The 20,324-nt window shown below is 42.6% G+C and overlaps 1 protein-coding gene across 4 annotated transcripts in view; it reads left to right on the top strand.

Moving 5' to 3' along the window:
* Positions 1-10,295, top strand: part of ZC3H18 (zinc finger CCCH-type containing 18) — a 95,182-nt gene extending 84,887 nt beyond the window's left edge. For all 4 annotated transcript variants that reach the window (XM_044663183.1, XM_044663185.1, XM_044663184.1 and 1 more), the window contains 3 exons: positions 201-297; positions 7,618-7,714; positions 9,323-10,295. In XM_044663183.1, the coding sequence (XP_044519118.1) occupies positions 201-297; positions 7,618-7,714; positions 9,323-9,527 (399 nt within the window). In that variant the 3' untranslated portion in view covers positions 9,528-10,295. The remainder of the gene's footprint in view (positions 1-200; positions 298-7,617; positions 7,715-9,322) is intronic.
* Positions 10,296-20,324: the final 10,029 nt, after the last annotated feature.

The raw sequence follows: 20,324 nt of genomic DNA, 5'->3' as shown, positions 1-20,324 counted from the left end.
ACAGAGACCCACAGAGGATCAGTAATTGACTTGAGTCCATTGGAGAGGCAATGGCTGTGTCAGGTAGTATTGCCTTGAATGTACGGCAGTTTTGTTACTTGATACTGCTGTTTCTGCTTTTTTTTTTTTTTTTTTTTTTTTTAATTTAGTCCTACCCAGAGTTCCTCTAGTCTTTGGCTTTATTTCCTTTCTCATTTTAGGCAACTGATAAAGGAAGCAGGAAGAGATATGAACCATCAGACAAAGATAGACAAACTTCTCCTCCAGCAAAACGAGCTAACCTTTCTCCTGATAGAGGTAAGAAATCCCCCCGTTGTCATTTTAGTATTAAGGAGAGAATTTCTTTTCAGGCCCCAACTTGCAGTTCTTGGCACAAACTTGACTTTTTCACTATCACTCTGCAAAAATGGGCCAGAATAATAATAAAGCTCCAAAATTGCTTCCTCCCAGTCCTATAGGCAAGTTATTTATGAGTATGACTGGAACAGCTATTATAGTAAGTTACACACATCAGCTTCCATTCCAAAGACTTTGTGTAATTTTTTTCAGTTTTTTTGTTTGTTTTTTTAATCCCTACCTTCCATCTTAGAATCAATACTTTTGATACTGAGCAACTGCTGGGTGGCTCAGTAGATTGAGAGCCAGGCCTAGAGGCCAGAGGTCCTAGATTCAAATCTAGCCTTAGATACTTCCTAGCTGTGTGACTGTGAACAAGTCATTTAATCCCCATTGCCTAGCCCTTCCCACTCTTCTGCCTTAGAACCAATGTATAGTATTGATTCCAAGATGAAAGGCAAAGGTTTTTAATAAATGGATAGATAGATAGATAGATAGATAGATAGATAGATAGATAGATAGATAGATAGATAGATAGATAGATAGATAGATAAAGGAGTGTGATGCTTCAGTCACATCAGCCCTTAAGGAATAATGAAATTGCCAAGAAAGAATATATCAAGATTAGCGAACCTAAGAATAGAGCTTTTGACAGATACCTATGAATGTCAAGGATGAACAATCCAAAAAATTAAACCAGGAATATTTGGATAGGTAGAAAAACTAGGAGTAATGTCACAGAACATGAGTATGCAGGGAGAAAGGGGTGGTCCACAGTGTCAGAAATTTCAGAGAACTTATATAAGATACAGAGTAATACAGGGATAATGGCAATTAAAAGATTAGTGGTAATCTAGGGAGAGAATCATTTTAGTTGGGTGGTGATGTCAGAAGCTAGATTCTAAGGAATTAAAAGTAAGTAGGAAACAATCAGAATTGAGTATATTCCAATATTATTCAGCTTTGACTATTCAAGCAATAAAATAAAGATCATAGATTTAGAGCAGAGAGAGATCTGAAAACTCTTCTAATTCAATCCCCTTATTTGACAGAAAATGAAACACAAGGCCAAATATGGGAAGGGATGAATCCAAATCTAGTGTTCTTTCCACAGTAGCTTTAGGTGATGAATTATTTTTCTAAAAGAGAGAAATAGGTATGTGTGGTAGGCAGTAGGAATGGAAAGAGGAAAAACATTCAAAGATATGAGTAAGCTCTCAGAAAAGACTAGCAGAGCAAGAGGGAGTGGCCTTGTCATCTTGCTCAGAACCTGGAGCAAAGGAAGGAGAGTCTAGTGGAAAAGGTTGTCACAAGGTGAAAAGAAGAAATTCACTACTGACAGCCCAGGGGGCTCTACTAAGAGGAAGTAAGAATAATGAAGGAGGACGAGTTAGGGTGTTTGACCAAAGAAAGTTGAGGTCAAGCACTGTTAAGTAGCTATGGTATAAAGACAAAAGTGAAGCAATTCCTGCCTTCAAGGAATTTACAATCTAATGGGGAAGACAGTGTGTCTATATAGAAGTCTATATAGAATATATGCAAAATCATTACAAGGTAATTTTGGAAGAGAGAACACCAGCAGCTAAGGAGTCAAAAGAGACTTTTAGAAGGCATCTTAAAGGAAGTGGAGGTGGAGGGAGAGTGCCCTCCTGACATGGAAGATAGCCAGTGCCAAAGCAGATAAGTGGGAGATGAACAATATGTATATGCAAGGAGCAGCAAATACACTGGCATAGAATGTGTGGCGGGAAGTGATTTGTAAGAAAATTGGAAAGAGAAAAAACCAGATTGGGATCAACTTTAAATGCTTCCCCCCCCCCACCCCCCCAAGTTTCTATTTTATCCTAGAGGCAATAGGAAATCTCTAGAGGTGGGGGGGGAGGGGGGACATCATACCTGTGCTTTAGGAAAATCATTGGCCACTGAATGGAGAATAGATTTGGGGAAAGGAAGAGGTTTTGAAGCAAAGAAGACGAATTAAGAGGCTATTGCAGTAGTCTGGGCAAAAGATGATGATGGCCTAACTAGAGTGGTAGCCATGTGAGTGGAGAGAATGGACCTGGGCTAGAGATTCTGAGGACATAGAAAAGACAGGATTTGGCAACTAATTGGAGATATGGAAGCTAAAATGAAGATAAAAAACACTCAGTTGATTCGACGGTGTGGTATCCTTAGCATCTATAGGGAAGAGCAAAAGAGGTATGGATTTAGGGAAAGATAAATGAGTTCTGATTTGGACATGTTGAATTCAAGATGCCTAATGGAATATTCAGTTCAAAATGTCCAGGAAGCAATTAGTGATATCAGAGAGAGACTAGACCTGAATAAATAGGTTTAGAAATCTTATGCATAGATGATAATTGAGAGATAAGAATATAAAGGGAAAAGAGCCAATAGCCCAGGAAGGATCTTGAAAGACACAGAGTTAGTGGATATGACATGGATAATGATGATCCATCAAAACATATTGAGAAGTAGCAGAAAGGAGACCCAGGAGAGAGCAGTATCTCAAAAACCCTGCCAGAGAAGAAAGAGTATATAAGGGAAGGGACTGATCAGCAGTGTCACAGACTGCAGAAAGATCAAGGAAGATCAGGATTGAAAAAAGACCGTTGTATTTGGCAATTGAAACATGATTGATAACTTTGGAAAGAGCAGTTTCAGTTGGATGATGAGGTCAAAAGCGAAAAAGGGAGTTAGGGAGTAAGATAAGAGGAAGTAGAAGCACCAAGAGTAGACAACTTATTCAAGAAGTATAAAAAAGGGAGGAAAGATCTAAGAAAACTTTTAAGTATGGTGAGAACTTTGTATCTTTGTAAGTAATAATGAAGGAAGCTGTAAATAGGAAGAAATCAAAGAAAGTGAGGACAGTTTGCTAGAGGAGATAGAATGAAATGGCAGCAAATATCTATGTAGATTTGTTTACCTTGGTACAGAGAGAGAACACATAAGCCTTCTTTACCATCAGAGCCTGGAGGAAATGGTGGGGCATGTCATTGGATTGTGAGATGAGGGGAGAAAAAATAACTTTTTTTTCCAAGCATCTCTTTTCTGAGTATGAAACAAGCTCCTCAGTTGAGAGAAAAGAAGTAGAGGCACAATGAGAAATTTTGAGGAGAGAAAGGAGATTTGGAACAGCCACTGTGATGAGAAGGGAATAAGAGAAAATTAATTAGGGAAGAGGAAGATTGTTTTTTAATACATCGATGCCCCAGTTGAGATTAATTTACAAATTTGTGTTGCTGATCTAGGGTTCGGTCTTTTAGAATAATGTTGATTGATGTCTTGTTTTTCCTTCATCTGTAATTTCAAGGTTTGACAAGACATGAACAGTAGCATTAGGACAAGGGGAGATTCAAATGTAGAGAGCACACTCCTTCCTCAAAGTATAGAGGGTCGAGTTAGACTAATTAATAAAATTAAGATTGTAAGAGGAAAAAAGTAAGACCTAGAGCAAGAATGGCAGATGAAAAGAGGAGAGAGGGATGGATTGACTTGAAGACAGAATGAAGGAGGAAAATAGGATTGGGAAGAATGAGGCAGCAGGGAGGGAAGAGGTTACTTAAGGGGAATAATTCCAATTCAGGAGTTTAAAAAGTAGAATACTTATGAATGAGATTATAACAATCCATCCCTGTTTTTGGCTGAGGTAAAAGGAAGATGTAGTTCATGAGAGAAAAAGCTGATGTCTATTGAAACATTCTAGCCTCCCAGATCTTCAGAAACTAAGGGAAATATTTAAATATGAAAGACAGTGGGGCAGATAGCTGGTTCAGTGGATAGAGCACCAGACCTAAAGACAAAAAATCCTGAGTTCAAATCCAGTCTCAGCCACTTCCTAACTATGGGCAAGTCACTTAACCCCCATTGTCTAGCCCTTATCATTCTTCTGCCTTAAAACCAATATACAATACACAGTATTGATGGAAGGTGATAAGGCTTTAAAAAAAAAAAAAACAGGCACGTGTGTTTGTATTTTGAAGTCTAGAGTATGTGTGTTGGGGATTGGGATGAAGAGAAAAATATGAAATAGTAACCAAAAGAAAGGAAGGGAAAATGTTTAGCAACCAGTAAATGATTATAATCAGAATATGCATGGGATATATAGAGACATATAGAGTAGACTTCAAAGCTTTATTTTGGTGACAGGGAAAATCAAAACACAAAGTCAGTAGAAGACAACAAAGTCAATATTATTGTATCCAAAGCCTCCAAGAAAAATAAGAATTGCTCTCAAGTCCAAAAAAGAATTAATGGAGGAGGTCAAAAAGGATTTTTAAAATCAAATAAGAGAGGTAGAAGAAAAAGTTGGGGAAAAAAGAATGATATAGGAAAAGCATGAAAAAAGAGTCAACTGCTTTGTAAAGAAGTCACCAAAAAACACTGAAGAGAGGTCAATACCTTAAAAAACAGAATAGGCTAATCTGTAAAAGAAACACAGAAATCCACCAAAGAGAACTTAAAAAGGCAGAATTGGGCAAGTGGAAGCTGATGACTCCAGGAGACAAGAAGAAACAAAGTCAAAAAATTGGGAGGAAAAAAAGAAAAGAAAATGTGAACTATCTCACTAGAAAAACAACTGACCTGGAAAATAAATATAGGAAAGGTAATCTGAGAATTATTGGATTACCCGAAAGCCATGATCAAAAAAAAAGCTTTGACACCTTTCAAGAAATTATCAAGGAAAACTGCCCTAATGTTCTAGAACCATAGGGTAAAATAGAAAGAATCTACCAGTTTTTTAGGAAAGAGATATCAAAAAGTTAAATGCCAGGAATGTGATAGCCAAATTCCAGAATTCCCAGGTCAAGAAAAAAATATTGAAAGTAACCAAAAAGATACAATTCAGATACTGTGGAGCCACAGTCAAAGGAACCCAAGATTTAGCAGCTTCTTCATTTAAGGTTCAGAGGGCATAGAACTTGATATTCCAGAGGGCAAAGGTTGAAATTCTTCAACCAAGAATCACTTATCCATTAAAGCGGATTATAATCCTTCAAATCCTTCAGGGGAAAAAAATAGATATTCAATGAAAAAGAGAACTTTCAAACATTCCTGGTAAAAATTTGACTCTCAAATACTAAACTCAAGAGAAACATCAAAAGACATTCAGTAAGGTTAAATATTTACATACCTATATGGGGTGATTCTTGTAACTCCTAAGAACTTTGTCATTATTGGGGCAGTTAGAAAGAGTATACATTGAGGACCAAGGGTGTGAGTTGAATATGATGAGATTATATAAAAAATAAAATTAATGCACAAGAAAGAGGAATGCATTGGGAGGAGGGGGAAAGAAAATATAGAATGGGGTAAATTACTGCACATAAAAGAAACATGAAAGAGCTTTCATGGTAGAAGGGAAAATGGAGGAGGTGAGATGGGGAATGTGTGGACCTGACTCAGTGAGGGAAGAACATACACAATCTTATTGTGCAGGAAAGTAGGAGAGGAGGAGGATAAGATAAGGGGGAGGTGGGAGGTAGGGCTGATAGAAAAGAGGGCAAATTGAGGGAGATAGAGGTTAGAAACTAAGCAGAGGGAAATAGGATAGCAAGTAATACACAGTAATCCTAATGTGCAGAAATTTATATGTCTCTAATGAAGGCCTCATTTATCAACTACATAAAGAGATGATTGAATATATAAGAATATAAGTTATTCCCCAATTGATAGATGGTCAAAGAAAAAACAGACAGTTCTCAGACAAAGTAATTAATGCTCTAACTAACTATTAAATAGAGAAATGCAAATGAAGAAAACTCTGAGGTTCTACCTCAGACCTATCAAATTGACTATTATGACAGAAAAGGAAAATGACAAATCCCAGAGGGAATGTTAGAAAATTGAGACATTAAGGAACTGTTGGGGAAATTATGAACTGATTCAACCATTTAGGAGAGAACTTGAACCTATGCCCAAAGGTCTATAAAACAGTGCATACCAGTTAATCCAATAATCTCTTTACTAGTTTTGTATCCCAAAGAGTTAAAAAAGGGGGGGGGGGGGTTCTATAAGTACAAAAATATGTAAAGCAGCTCTTTTTTATGGGAGCAAAGAAATCGGAAAGTGAAGGGGATACCCATCAATTGGAGAATGTCTGAGAAAATTATAGTTAATGATTGTAATGGAATACTGTTGTGCTGTAAGAAAGGACAAGGAGGAAGAGCTCAGAAAAACCTGGAAAAGGGGCTGCTGGGTTACTCAGTGGATTGAGAACCAGGCCCAGAGAAGGGAGGTCCTTGGTTCAGATCTGGCCTCAGACACTTCCCAGCTGTGTGACCCTGGGCAAGTCACTTGACTCCCATTGACTAGCCCTTACCATCCTTCTGCCTTAGAACCAATACATGGTATTGATTTTAAGATGGAAGATAAGGTTTTTTAAAAAAAAGAAAAACCTGGAAAGACTTATACTGAGCTGAAGCAGAGTGAAATAAGCAGAACCAGGAGAACATTGTACAGGGACAGGAATACTGTACAGTGAACAACTGTGGATAACTTAGTTGTTCTCAGCAATTTAGTCCCAAAGGACTCATAATAAAAAATGTCATCTGTTTCTGGAGAAAACTGATGGGAGTCATTGAATCCTGACCAAAGCAGACTTCTTTCACTTTCTTAATTTTTTTGTTCGAGTTTCCTTTTACAAAAGGATTAATGTGAAAAAAATTTAACATGATTGCACATGTAAAATCTATATGAGACTGCTTACTATCTCAGCAGAGGTAGAGGTGGGGGTGGGATTTGAGAGGCAAAATTCATTTTAAATATTAGAAACAGTTTTTACATGTAATTGGTGAAAAAAATCAATTTTTAAACGGTGGAATGAAGGAGCTAAACAATGCCGGAAGAGAGAGGAACTGGAAGCATCTATGATTCTGGCAGCTACTGTTCCTCCTACTGCTTCTTGATGCTCCCAGCAGTGGAACATTAGATAGAATGTGACTAATGGAGGAGGGGGAGCACCGCTTTAAAGATCTGGAAGAAGAAAGCAGTCTAAAATCTGGAGTATAGTTAAGACTTTTCATTCATCGAATAGAGCATCGGGCCTGGAGTCAGGAAGGCCTTGGTTCAGATTTAGTCTCATGCGCTTCCTAGCTTTGTGTCCCTGGGCAAGTCATTTAACCCCAATTGCCAAGCCCTTACCACTCTCGAAAAGAAAAGAAGTATTAAACTTCTTCTGCCTCTGAAGTTAATAACAGTCTAAATCATCATATTCTGACTGAAGGGATCCTGGCTAGTCATGGAATAAAAAAAATAACTCCTTTTCCCTTTGTATCTCAGGTTCTCGTGATAGGAAACCAGGTGGGAGAATCTCTTCTCCCAAACAGGAACGCCAGAGAGGACAGAACCCCAAACCGCCTTTGACTCAACCAGATAGGTGAGCGCTCTCTTCTGTCTTTTTCAGTCAAGATCTATGGTGGCCCCGTTCCTGTAAGAGAAGGCAGATCCTCACCTGTCGTGGGCTTGTAAAAGCAGAAAAGGAGCCTTGGCTACACAGGAAAGAGTCCTGGCTTGGGAATGCTTCAGTTCCTCAGAGACGCTATTCCCACTAGCACAGAGGACACAACGTGACCTTTGTGCCTAAAGTTCCCAAATTCAGTTTATGGCCAAAGACTTTGACTATCCGATGACCAAAGTGGAGATCCACATCTCTGATCTTAGCTTCATCCTCAGTCAGTAGCCAGTCCATCTCTGGACCCACCCCCAAAGCCTTGCCAGCCTTGAAAGCCTATTCCTGGGCTCCCCTTCCCCAGCATGGAGCCAACAGTGAGGCATAAATGGATAATATCCGCTGACAATCTGAAAGCCTAATGTTAGCTCTTTTCACACTTTGTTCTAACGCATATTTCCTTAGTCATGATAGCAGAGTCAGACTAACTGATTGGAGTTCCTTTTCCTCTCCTAGTAAAGGTACTGGTAAGCAGCCAATAGCCAAATAGCCTGGCAAACAGTCAGAACATTTTTGAGTACCTACTATCTGCCCAAAGCACTTAGAAAAGGGAACAAAAGGGGGATACGAAGGAAAGTGCCAGGCCTGGCAAATCCAGCTTGAGCTTTGGGTAAATAAATTCATTGTGGATCTCTTTATGCTGTCTCCATTTCAGTGGAGGCGGGCAGATGAACATGCTGGGTCAACTGAATTGCTTTCAGAAAATCAATCTTCCTTGTAGCTTTTAGGTTCTAGGACCTCTGGTACAGTGTTATTGCCTGAAAAGTTAACTGTTTATCAAACTGTCATTCTGGAGTCCTTTGAGGACTCCTTGGAAGGAGAGACCTAGAGAGATGAGACCCCCTCAGAGGGAGCGAGGCATGCAGAGCCCTCTGTCTTCCTTGTTAGCATAACTCAATACTTTTCTGCCCTTTTTTTTGCCAAACTTGACAAGCAGAACCTGTTGCTGCCCAAGAGTGAAGTTCTGAATAGGGGCACATTCTCAACTTAGTTTTCAGTGGAAATAATATCAGTTAGCATTTTGGAATCAAGTGATTTCAGGGCAGAAAGTAGAGATTGGAGAGTTTCTATTGGACTTCAACAGAGACTGATTGAATAGTGTTACAATCACCATCGAGCCAAGATCATTGAGGCCTTTTATCCCTGTGGTATTGTCAGGAGTCAGCAGGAGGCGCCTTCTCTTCTAGCCTTACCAGCCAGCTAGGGCCTAAGGGCAAGGGCTGGGGAGCAAGTTAGTTGATCCAGGCCATGAGTCTCTGAAGTCCATTTCCAAATGCGCCTTGTCTGAAGAGCAGCAACTACATAGGCAGGAGACCTGCCCCAACCCCCACCGCCCTGGGCATCCAGAGCACTTCGGCCCTTAGTTCTTCACATATTCTTTTAGGCAGCCCAAAGCCATTCTCGTCTTTCCTTTTACATCCTGTAGGATTGGAGTCGGGAGTAGCTTCCCAGGCCAGTGAGGGCTGCCCACTTAGGTGGTGTCCACCCTTTGGCCCCTCCTCGGCTGCTCTCTCACTTTTCTCTCCTCCTTCCCAGGAAACGCCAGTTATCGCCACAGTCCAAGAGTTCGAGCAAAGTCACCAGCGTGCCCGGCAAAGCCTCCGATGGGGGCCCAGCTGCAGCTGGCGCCAAGTCCGGGAAGTCGAGCACGTTGTCGAGACGGGAAGAGCTCTTGAAGCAGCTAAAAGCCGTGGAAGACGCCATTGCTCGGAAGCGGGCCAAAATCCCGGGGAAAGTATAGCTCCTGGACCAGCCCGAATAGACTCTTACGTGTTTTTATAAATAGTGTAAGCGCAGCCATTTTGGATTGTGCAGTTAATGTCTTATTTTGGCTGCGGTTCTTTTTTAAAATTAAAAATAAAAAGGAAAAAAAAAGTTTCTCAGCTGGAAAAGAAGCCGCCCATATAATGAAGATGACTCTGATTCCCAGCTGCTTCCCAGCGAGATTGAGGATCAGTCCCTTTCTTCCCAGAGCAGAATCCCCTGAGGCAGACCAAGCCAGCGCCAAGGCAGGCAGAGGCACACGCAGCAACATTTTCAATGTAAATTATAAATCCTGGACTCCTAATCCAGCCCCATTGGATACTTTGTCTCTCCCGCCTCCCCCAAGCCCCCCTTTTCTTTTCTCCTTCTCCCCTCACCCCTCCTTGCTAGCCACGAGTCGTATTCTAGTTAGCCTTGCTGTGTGTTGTGTCTTCAGCAATGCCATTCTATTTCCTGTGTAACAAGAAAACCGAATACTTCTGTGAACTACTGGCAACATCTTCCCCTCCCTTGCCCCATCCCCAGGATCAAAAATATATATATAGATATAGATATATATATATTCTTGACTAAAGTCTGATTGGGAAATATTTCCTGTCTTTTATTTTAAGCATCAGATTGTTTTAGTTGATTAAAAAAAAAGAAAAAAAGAAAAAAAGCAAGGGTATTGTTGGGGCATCTGTCTAATGAGGAGGGTCTTTTTTTTGAGGGGGTCTCCTAAAATAAAATATTTTGATAAACAGTTCTTCCTGCACTTTCAGTCATGTTTGCCTGTATTGGAGTGACTCTTCTACCATTTCCCACTCTCACCATTGATGGGATCTCCTCACCCATGCAACCAGCAAATTTATAATTTAAGGAAAAGAAGTTGTAGATTCTGTTTGCTCTAGTTTAACAGCTTGAGCTGGGGCAGCTGGGTGACTCAGTGGATAGAGAGCCAGGCCCAGAGACAAGAGGTCCTGGGCTCCAATGTGGCCTCTGGCACTTCCCAACTGTGTGACCCTGGGCAAGTCACTTGACCCCCATTGCCTACCCTTACCACTCTTCTGCCTAGAAACTGATATTATTGGTTCTAAAGAAGAAGGTAAGGATTGTTTTTTTAAACCATAGCTTGAACTTACACTTGCCTTCCAGACCTGTCCTCTCGATGAAAATACAAATGGGGTGCAGTGAGGGTGGAGATACTTACATCAAAGCCTCACTGTACAGACTGAAAAGTAAAACCTGGCTCCCTCCAGCCCCCGTCCCTATGGGTTCCCTTGAGAGTGGTGCCTCTTCCCTTGTTCCCTGAGCTGTCCCACTGGTGATTCTTGTTAAAACTGACTGACTTCTGCAGGGGGAACCTGCTCTTGGCCTTTCCCTGCCAACCTGGAAAGAGAGCCAGTGAAGGACGTCCTGTCTGAAGAATCGCTGTGATACGCACATGGCTGATGTCCCTTCAGGCTGTGGCCCCTTTCCTACAGGCGCCTGGCTGTGCATCAGGAGAGAAGATAGCAGGCAAGGACATCCATCTGCTGGAGCCTTGTGGGCCTTCCACTGAGAAGCCAGCTTTCCTGGCTCTGTTTGGCCCTCAGGGTGCTCCAGGGCAACTCTAGGCCAAGCTCCGCTACAGAAGAAAAGAATCCTGAGCCAGCCTCCAAGGGCCAAGCATGGACTGTTGAGACAATCAGTTAAGCTGCCATATTTAACCAATTCCCCCATTCAGAGGAACACAGCCTCCAGGCTTAGTCTAAATCCTTCAGGTTTTCCCTTTCTGATTTTTCTGGGCGCAGCCCTGAGGTCAAAATGAGATCATTTGAATATTAAACATGAAAGTTGGGAATTGGTTTGCTTTTCCTGTATTTATATTGGTGTGTATCAACTTGATTGGATTTTAAAATTTTTTACTTCATCATCCAATCAGATGACTCACGTTTTATATAGTCCTTAAGGCTTGTATAACCTTTTGAGGTAGGTAGTGCAAGTCTTATTTTCATCATTTTACCAGATAAGGAAATAATCTCAGGTTAAGTTATTTGCTTTATGGTCACACACCTAACAAGTATCTGAGCTGGGATCTGAATCCAGGTTTCCTAATTTAAAGTCCAGAACTTGTTCTTTTATACTCTACTACCTTATAGTGATGAGGAAGAGAGTAATTAGTACAATCTAGAGCCGATTTTGTAAGTAGTCAAGCCCTAACCGTTTGGATACTTGAAGATTTATTCGGTTTACCAGCAGACCAAAGCTGGACTTGTGTTTGAGTGTGTAACAGATAAAAGGTGGTCTAGAGGCTCAGCCCCAGATTTGTGAGCATTTGTTAATAAAAAGAGAGAAAGAGAGGGAGATGGATTTCAGCCTTACTGATTGAAGTAAGATCAGGTTCTAGATTTCAGCCCAGCGTGTCCCACTCCAGTGAGTGTGCAAGAATGGAAGTAAAGAGGCCCCCCTTCTGCGCTCACATTTTAAACCCCTCTAGCTCCTCCCTCTGTTGCAGGCTCGCGGTCATTCTGACGCCGGGCTAGCCTCTACTTGGAATCAACGCCCCAAAATAATTTACTTCACACGGGAGATGAGAAACGTTCACTAAAAGAAATGTAAGTTCTCAAGAACCAAGCCGAACCATATACAGGTTTGGGGAGTACCTCAGTGTTCCTTAGTTGAATCTTAATATTCTTTTTCATCCACAATGAGTACTGTTTTCCTTAGGAGGAAAGTCAGGCCCCAAGAGTTGATAGAAGGACCAGATCTATCTCTTTAAGATTCCTAATCCAGGGCTCTTTCCATTACCCAATTAAATGTCTGGATGGGGAGGGGGGTGGGGGAAGTTTGTTTCCTAAGGGATAGGATATGAATGAAATAACTTTAAAAGTTTGGTCCCTTAGACCCACGTGTATATCTGCTTGCATGGGATCCTTTCCAAGAGCCAAGAATATTCTGATGAGACAACGTTGCAGTATTTGGAGAAGTCTCCCATGTGATGCATACCCCAATTCTCTCTCCATTTGAAGGAATCCTTGCTCCAGAGGACAAGTTGCTGATCTGAACCTAAAATACCCTCTTGCTCTACCTAATGTCAGTAGCTTGGCTTATCTTGTTTTAAATGGCCTTTGCTTTGAATACTACCTGCTTAGGTCATCTAGAGCTTACTAACTAACAAATAAACAACCTTTTCTCTCCAGATGAAATAGGCTTGAAATATAGTCAGTACAGTGGGAGGGGGAAATGAACTGTCTAAGATACTATTATGGCTCCTTTCTGTTAACCTTTGGTAAACTGAGGCAATTCAAAGCAGATACAACTTTTTGAAGGCTGGCACTTACCGAGTTCTCTTGAACCAAAGCGAATTATGTTTATTCTATGAATAAGCTTTTGGAGGGGTGGAAGTTGCCAAGAGAAATTTAGACTTGATAAAAATAGTAAAAATTAGAACTGTCCCAAAGAAGAATGGTGAGCTACCTCCGAAAGTAGGAGGTTCTTTGTCACTGGAGGTCTTCAAACAGATTCTCTCTAATTGAATTCATGGTAGAAGAAATTTCCAGGTATATGTTGGACTAGATGGCCTCTGAAATCATATGTAATATTTCCAACAGAACTACCAAAAGAGTTCATGCTATCGAGAGGACGTTTAATAAAAGCGTTTTCCAGCCTCTCATTTGATCCCCACAGCAGCTCTGTGAGATGGGCCGTGCAAGTCTATTCTCATTGATAGAGGAATGTTGTCTATAGTCACTGGGACTCGAACCTAGGGCTCCTCTTTCCAACTCCAGGCTTCTTTCCACTACAGCTCATCTCCACTTTGGAAAAAGAAACCGTGTCCCAATTGTTTAATGTAGACAACCACAGAAACTGATTGCTTTTTTTGTAGTAAAATGAGAGCAGAAAGGCTTACAAAACAGAACGCTAGCATATTTGAGCCAGAATGAACCTTCTAGATCATCTGAATCAGATGGAATCAGACACTTAGAATGTGAGGGCTCAGAAGCTTAGAACTCAATTAGCCCAACACCCTCATTATACAGAAGAGGGGAATCGACTTCCCAAATAGCTGCAGATTGGTAATAGTAAAGCTGGGACTAGAACCCAGGCTGCCTGGCTCCCAGCAGAGGCCCTCCCTCAATCCCACCCACCCTTGGGAGCTGAAAAGTCACAGTACTGTTTACCACCGTTCACCAAGAATTGTGAACTCAGGCTTAGAGCTGCAAATTACCTGAGAGATCATCCAGTCCAACCCCCTTCACTTTTTACAGATGGATGGTGATGGCTCTTTTGAAGATCACCTATAAACCTGGTGACAGAGCACTTAGTTACACTTGCTCCAGTACTGGACCCCTACTCCCTGCTATTTTGCAATTCAAAACAAAATGTACTGTGGAAAGAACAAAAGACTCAGGAAAGGAAAGACCTGAGTTCTAGTTTTGTTTTTGTGTCTGACTTAGGATCCCACTCTGGGCAAAACTTCTCTGAGCTTTAGTATCTTCCTTTGTAAAATGAGGGTTGATCAGAATACCTAATATTGCCTTGCAGAGTTGAATAAAGGGACCTAACATACCAGAAAGTGATTATAAACAATTGTATAAATGTAAGTTATTCATATGGGTCAATGGGTAGCAGCATGCAGGAAACAAAATATATAGGGGAATTGAGCATGTATCTAAGCAAATAATAAAAGTATATCATCTGTATTACAGGCAACCGCAATTTGGGGGTGAAGAGGGGACCACATAGCCATGGTGACCCATCACACCTCCCCTTGCTTGGTGGGGAGACAGGATTTCTGGAGCTGCATTGTTAGAAAGGAGAATCACAGAATAATGAAGAGAGGTGTAAGGAGCCTCATGCCCCTCGGTTTATGGATGAAGAAACTGGGACCCAGTACTTTGCCTGAAGTCACACATCTCTGGCTGAACGGCTGAACTGGAACTCCAGCTTGGGTTTAGGATCCTAGAGGCAGTCTGGAGGGATTAAACAAGAGAGAAGACTTGATGATTAAGGAGCTTAGAGAGACACTAGTGAAAGGAACACAAGCTCGGAATTGTGGAACCTGGATTTAAATCCTGCCTCTGTCGTCTTGCCACTTGTGTGACTTTGCCCAAGTGACTTGATTTCTCCAGACTCTAATGACCTCTTCCATAAAATGTGGTTGGGGAACAGGACTGGACTGATGTCTAAGGTCAGTCAATAAACATTTATTAAGTACTGACTGTGTGCCAGGTACTATGCCAGTTTGTCCCCGATAATAATAGTCCTTTCTAAATATATGGACTTTCTCCTTCCCTTCCTCTCTCTCTCCTTCTCCCTCTCCCTGTCACTCTCCTTTTCCCTGTCCCTTTCCCTCCCTCTCTCTTCCCCTTTCTCTTCCCCTTTCCCTCTCCTTCTCCTTGTCCCTCTCCCTCCTTCTCTCTCTCTCTCATACACACACACACACACACACACACACACACACACACACACACACACACACAAAACTACCCCAGGACCTACCAGAAGCTATGAGACAGATGTTGGGAAAGCCCTTTGAAAACTTTAAAGCATTGTATAATCATGAGTTCTTATTGGACATATTATTTAGCTCCTCATAGACTCAGTTTCCTTACCTATCAAATGGTAACAAAGATACTTGCCCTTTGAGGAGATAAAGTATGTGACCATATTATAACTAGGAGGTCCTCTACAAATGTAAGTTACAATTATTAGTGGGAGAAAAAGTGTTGAGAGAGTCCCATTGGAAGATGCGACAGGCAACAGATGAAATATGCCAAATAGTGGGCAGAAATGGACCAAAGGCTCCTCTGAAGTCTCTTGTTGCCCACTAGAAGGGAATATTGGATCGAGGTGCTGGGGTGTGGTGGCAGGTAGAGAACAGAGATGAGCAGCTTCAAAGGATCTCATATACCACATGTTTAACAATATGGAGCCAAAGTCTTCATTGGGGACCCAAAGGGGAGCCCTGCGTATACCATCTGTGAGCATGATGGCTCCTCTCTCATAGCTGTTGTATGCTAATACACCCTTGTATGTGTTGTATCTCTCCCACCCCAACCCCACTAGATTATAAGCTCTCTGTGGACAGGCACCACATTTTAATTATCATTGTATCTTCACCCATTTATCTCATGGCGTATTGTGAAATTATCAAGAAATTCTCAGAGCAAATTTAATTTTTTTAATTCCCTATTTATTTTTATTCCCATTTAATTTATTATTATTTGTTCCTATTATATTTATTTTATTCCTATTATATTTATTTTATTCCCATTTAATTCCCTTTTTTTTTTTTTTTGAGACATGCATTCATTTCCATAAGACTTTAAAAAAGCCAAAACTTTACTTTCTGTCTTAGTGGCAATTCTAAGATAGAACTGCATGAAGGACTGGGCAATCGGGGTTAAGTGATTTGCCTAGGGTCACACTGCTAGGATTCAGATATAAACCCAGGTCCTCCTGATTCCAGGCCTGGAGCTCTATCCATTGTGCTGCCTAGTTGCCCCTTAAAAGACTCTTAAGATAGAGAGGGAACATTGTAAAAACTGTGATACTAGATATTGGCACCTTCAAAACTTCCGAATCTTTGATCTAGGGCTTTAGAGCACAGACGGCATCTTGGGATGCTCAGGTAGTGTGATTCTGCAATCACTGGACAGTGGCTTGGCATAAATTCTTATTAAACCCTTCTGTCTTAGATCTGTGTGAAGTACAATATCTAGGGGACCTCCATTCCAGCGCTGATCCCAGGCATCCCAGTGGGGGACATAAGAATCAGGGGGAGGAGCAAGAGGTTTAAAATCAGTGCAGGAAGCAAAGGGGGCTCTTTTTGCTTCCATCTTTGAATGAATGATCTCTGGAGCTGCTCTGTGCTCTCTCTCTTACATTATCTCTTGATCTCCGATAAGCCGAGACCAGAGCCCACTACAATGGAGGATTAAGGTTTGTCTGAAGTTAGAAAGGCTATAAACCCTTTTTATCCCTCTTTCTCTGTCCTTACTAGTAATAAACTTCAAAATTAATTTTTTAAATTTTTAACAGATCGATACTGTGTATTGGTTCCGCGGCAAAAGAGCGGTAAGGACTAGGCAATAGAGGTTAATGTGACTTGCCCAGGGTCACACTAGTTAGGAAGTGTCTGAGGCCAGATTTCAACCCAAGACCTCCCACCTCCAGACCTGGCTGTCTATCCACTGAGCCACCCAGCTGCCACTCCTCCCATTAAGTAATAAATTATTAATAATAAAACAGATGTTTATATGGCACGTAATGGTAACAAAGCCGCTAGCTGCCCCCCCCCCCGCATAAAATTTTTGAAGGAGATGCATTAAGAATAGTAACAATGGAAGAAGACAAATCTTTCAAAGATTGCCCAGGAAAGAACAAGACTGAGAAACGTGTACTCTTAGAGGGAGTCCCAGGCTTTCCAGTCAAAGATTCTCAATTTGGACCTGATCCATCACGGATGGAATGCCATGGGAAAGTGAAACTGTGGGGAAGGGAGAGTGAAGACCACCAGAGAACCCCATTATTGCCCTCCATTTTATCACTCATAATGTGAATATTCAGTATCTGGTTGGAACAACCATAAATTGTTCTCTTGGGTCCGCTAGTACCTCATTCTGTATCACCTCGTATAAGTGTGTCCACGTTTCCCAAGTTCTTCATAGCCATCACTTCTCTTGACCCAGCGCAGAAGCTACAGTTTATTCAGCCATTCCCCGATCGGTGGATACCCGTCGTTTCCAGTTCCTTGTTCCAAGTCTTCTAGGATGACTCTCTTTGTCCCTTTGATGTTCCATCTTTCCTCAGATGCTGGAGGCTGCACACTTTGGGGATAGGGCCAGTGGGGACTTGGAGTCATTCCATGTTTTCTGCCAGATCGTCACTGGCACAGTATTGGGCGTAAATCTTCACATTTCCCATTTCATCCTCATCATTTCCAAGCGAGGTAGCCAAAGTTAAGACCTGACCTCCCAATCCAGCTCCCATGTATGTTTCTAGACGTTTCCTGTTAATCTTCTTCCACACTCTCTCTGTTCCGATTGTAGGGAATATTACATCTTCAGGCTACACTCCCTACCCTCTAGCACCCTCTTCCAGAATGTCCACCTTCCCTACGTCCACCGAGAAGATTTCCCAACTTCTTTCGAAGCCTGGCTTGGGGACCAACTCCTACCTAAGGCCTTTCCCAAACCCTCTAACCATCACCATTCGCTCTTTTTTCATTTATTTTATGTTACTTTGTATATATTTCTTTCCTATTTAGGTGTTGTAACTTCTCTCCCACCCTTGAATGTAAGCACCTCGAGGGCAGAAACCGAGGTGGTTTGGGTCTTTGTAGCCTCGGTGCCAACATAGCACCTTATACATGATAGACACTTGATAAATGTTTACTGAATTAAACTGAATCTCCATTTTGCAAGTAAGGAAATGGAGGCACAAAGACTTGTCTAAAATGATCCAGTAGGACCATAATAATAATAGCAAATAACATTTAGATAATGTCTATTGTGTCCTGGGTACTTTACAAATAAATATCACCCCATTTGATTTTCACTGCAACCCTGAGGGCCAAGTGCTGTTATTATCCCCATTTTACAAATGAAAAAACTGGAGGAAGCAGAGGCTAAATGACTTGCCCAGGGTCATGCAGCTAGTAAATGTGTGAAACAGCATTTGAACTCTAGTTCTCCAGATTCCAGATTGAAGGGTTAGAGAGGCAGTGAGCCCTTCGTCAAGTGAATAGGTTTGGGAAAGGGAAGGGAGTGGGAAGTTCAGAATATCATTTATGCAGCGTTTATTAAAGTCTTGAACTTACATTGCTTGCTTAGGGAAGAGAATTTTTCACACTGATCTGGAAACAATGCCAGATGTGCCCCACCTGAAGCAACACCTCCTGGAGGGTTGCCTCTCTGTCTCCCTGTCTGTCTCTGGCTTTGTGTCTCTCTCTCTTTGTGTGTGTGTGTGTGTGTGTGTGTCTCCCCCATCTTTCGATTGCTCTCTTTCCTCTCTCTTCCTCTCCCTCCCTCTCATTCTCTGCCTCTCTGTCTCTATCTCCCCAACCCCCTCCTTCACTCCCTCTCTCCTCTTCTGGCCTATCCCTCTTTTCCTATTTTTTCACAGGTTCTGAAGCTCTAAAGGAACCTTAGGACAAACAGTGTTAGTCTATGTAGATAATCTAGTCCAGTGATGGTGAACCTTTTAGAGACTAAGTGCCCAAACTGCACCCTCATGCTGCATGTGAGGCCCCACCTCCCCCTTTATCCCAGACAGGGGAGGGAGAAAGTGCTCCCCTTGGGCTACTGGGCAGAGGGGGCCAGTCGTGAGAAATGTCCTCAGTAGCATGGAGGGGGAAGGGAGCAGCCCCCTCCAGCACACTTGCCATAGATTCACCAACACAGATCTAGTCCAACCCCTTCATTTTACAACTAAGACAAGCTGAGTCCCAAAGAAGGGAGAAGGTGGCTTGTCCGAGGCCACAGATGTAGTAAGTGGCAGAGCCCTCATTTTAATCCAAGTCTTCTGAATCCAGGCAACTCTTTCCACTCTTGTCTCTGTGGAGGGGCACCTTGGCGTTATAGATAAAGTGCTGCCCATGGAATCCAGAAGACTTGGCTTCCAAATCCCAGCTCTGTCTCTAGCTCTGTGACCAAGGACAAAGCACTAACCTGAGCTGCAGTTTCCTCGTCCATCAGAAAGAAATGACCCTGAATATCAACTTTCCTGGACTGCTGTAAAACATAATGGAGAGGGGCAGCTAGGGAGCATAGTGGATAGGGAGCTGGAGGAGGGGGAGGGGGAGGGCGGAGGGAGAGAGTCGCAAAGAGAGAGACAGCGAGAAGAGAGGAGGGGACGTAGAGAAAGAGACCAAAAGTCAGAAGAGAAGGGGAGGGAGAGAGACAGAGACAGAAGGGGAGGTGGGGTAGGAAAAAAGAGACCGAGAGATTCAGAGACAAAGAGTGGGCAAAGTGCTAGGTGCCCTACCGAGGTCATTTAGGATTATCTTTGTGTCTCCCTCTTTCTTCGCCTCTCTCTGGGTCTCCCCACCCATTCATCTCTCCACCCACCCTGTGCCAGTCCCGGAACAGGAGCGCTCACCTCGCGCCTGGAGGAGCCGGCAGTGCAGTGCGCGCTCTAGGCGGGGCTCCTGGCTCTATGCCCTGGCTATCTGGGGCGTCAGAGGAAGTCGCCTCGGTTTTCCGAGGGCTGGGGCTGCCCAGCGTCCGGGGCCGCACTCATTTCCCGCCCTTGGGGCCGCGCGCGAGGTCGCGGCCGGCTCAACTCTTTGCTCGCGGGCTCTTTCCAGTCTTGCCCAACCTGGAACTTCTGCCACTTGCCCCAGCCTGGGGCTGCCCCGCAGGTGACTCCTGCCCAGCCCTGGAGTCCCTTCCCGCGCCCGGTTTACGGAGCATCTCCACCCATACTCATACCCACCCCAACCTCCAGGGTGCTCAACTTAGGGGCCCTAGACCTGAATTCGGGTCCCGCTCGAGTTTTCGTCTCTTCGATCCTCAGTTTCCCCATCTGTAAAATGGAGTTCATATTTGCCCTACCTGCCCCACGGAATGGAAAGCCCTTTATAAAGTTAAAACGCCCTAAAAATGGCAATTCCATTGCTTGTGAACTCCGGGAGGGGGAAGGGAAGAAGGGAGGGAGACAACACTAATCATGTACATTTGGAAAAACTATGTGGAAATTTGCTATTAAAATAAAGGTAAAACTAAAGCTAAATAAATAAATAAAATTAAAATGGCGATTGCAATTAGGCGCACACACCCACACCTCACCGGCCTGTAAGTTTCCCTCC

Source organism: Gracilinanus agilis, chromosome 2 (assembly GCF_016433145.1).
Source record: "Gracilinanus agilis isolate LMUSP501 chromosome 2, AgileGrace, whole genome shotgun sequence".
NCBI classification, from domain to species: Eukaryota; Metazoa; Chordata; class Mammalia; order Didelphimorphia; family Didelphidae; genus Gracilinanus; species Gracilinanus agilis.
Note: the sequence above shows the minus strand (reverse complement) of the source record. Positions and strands in the feature narration are given on the sequence as shown.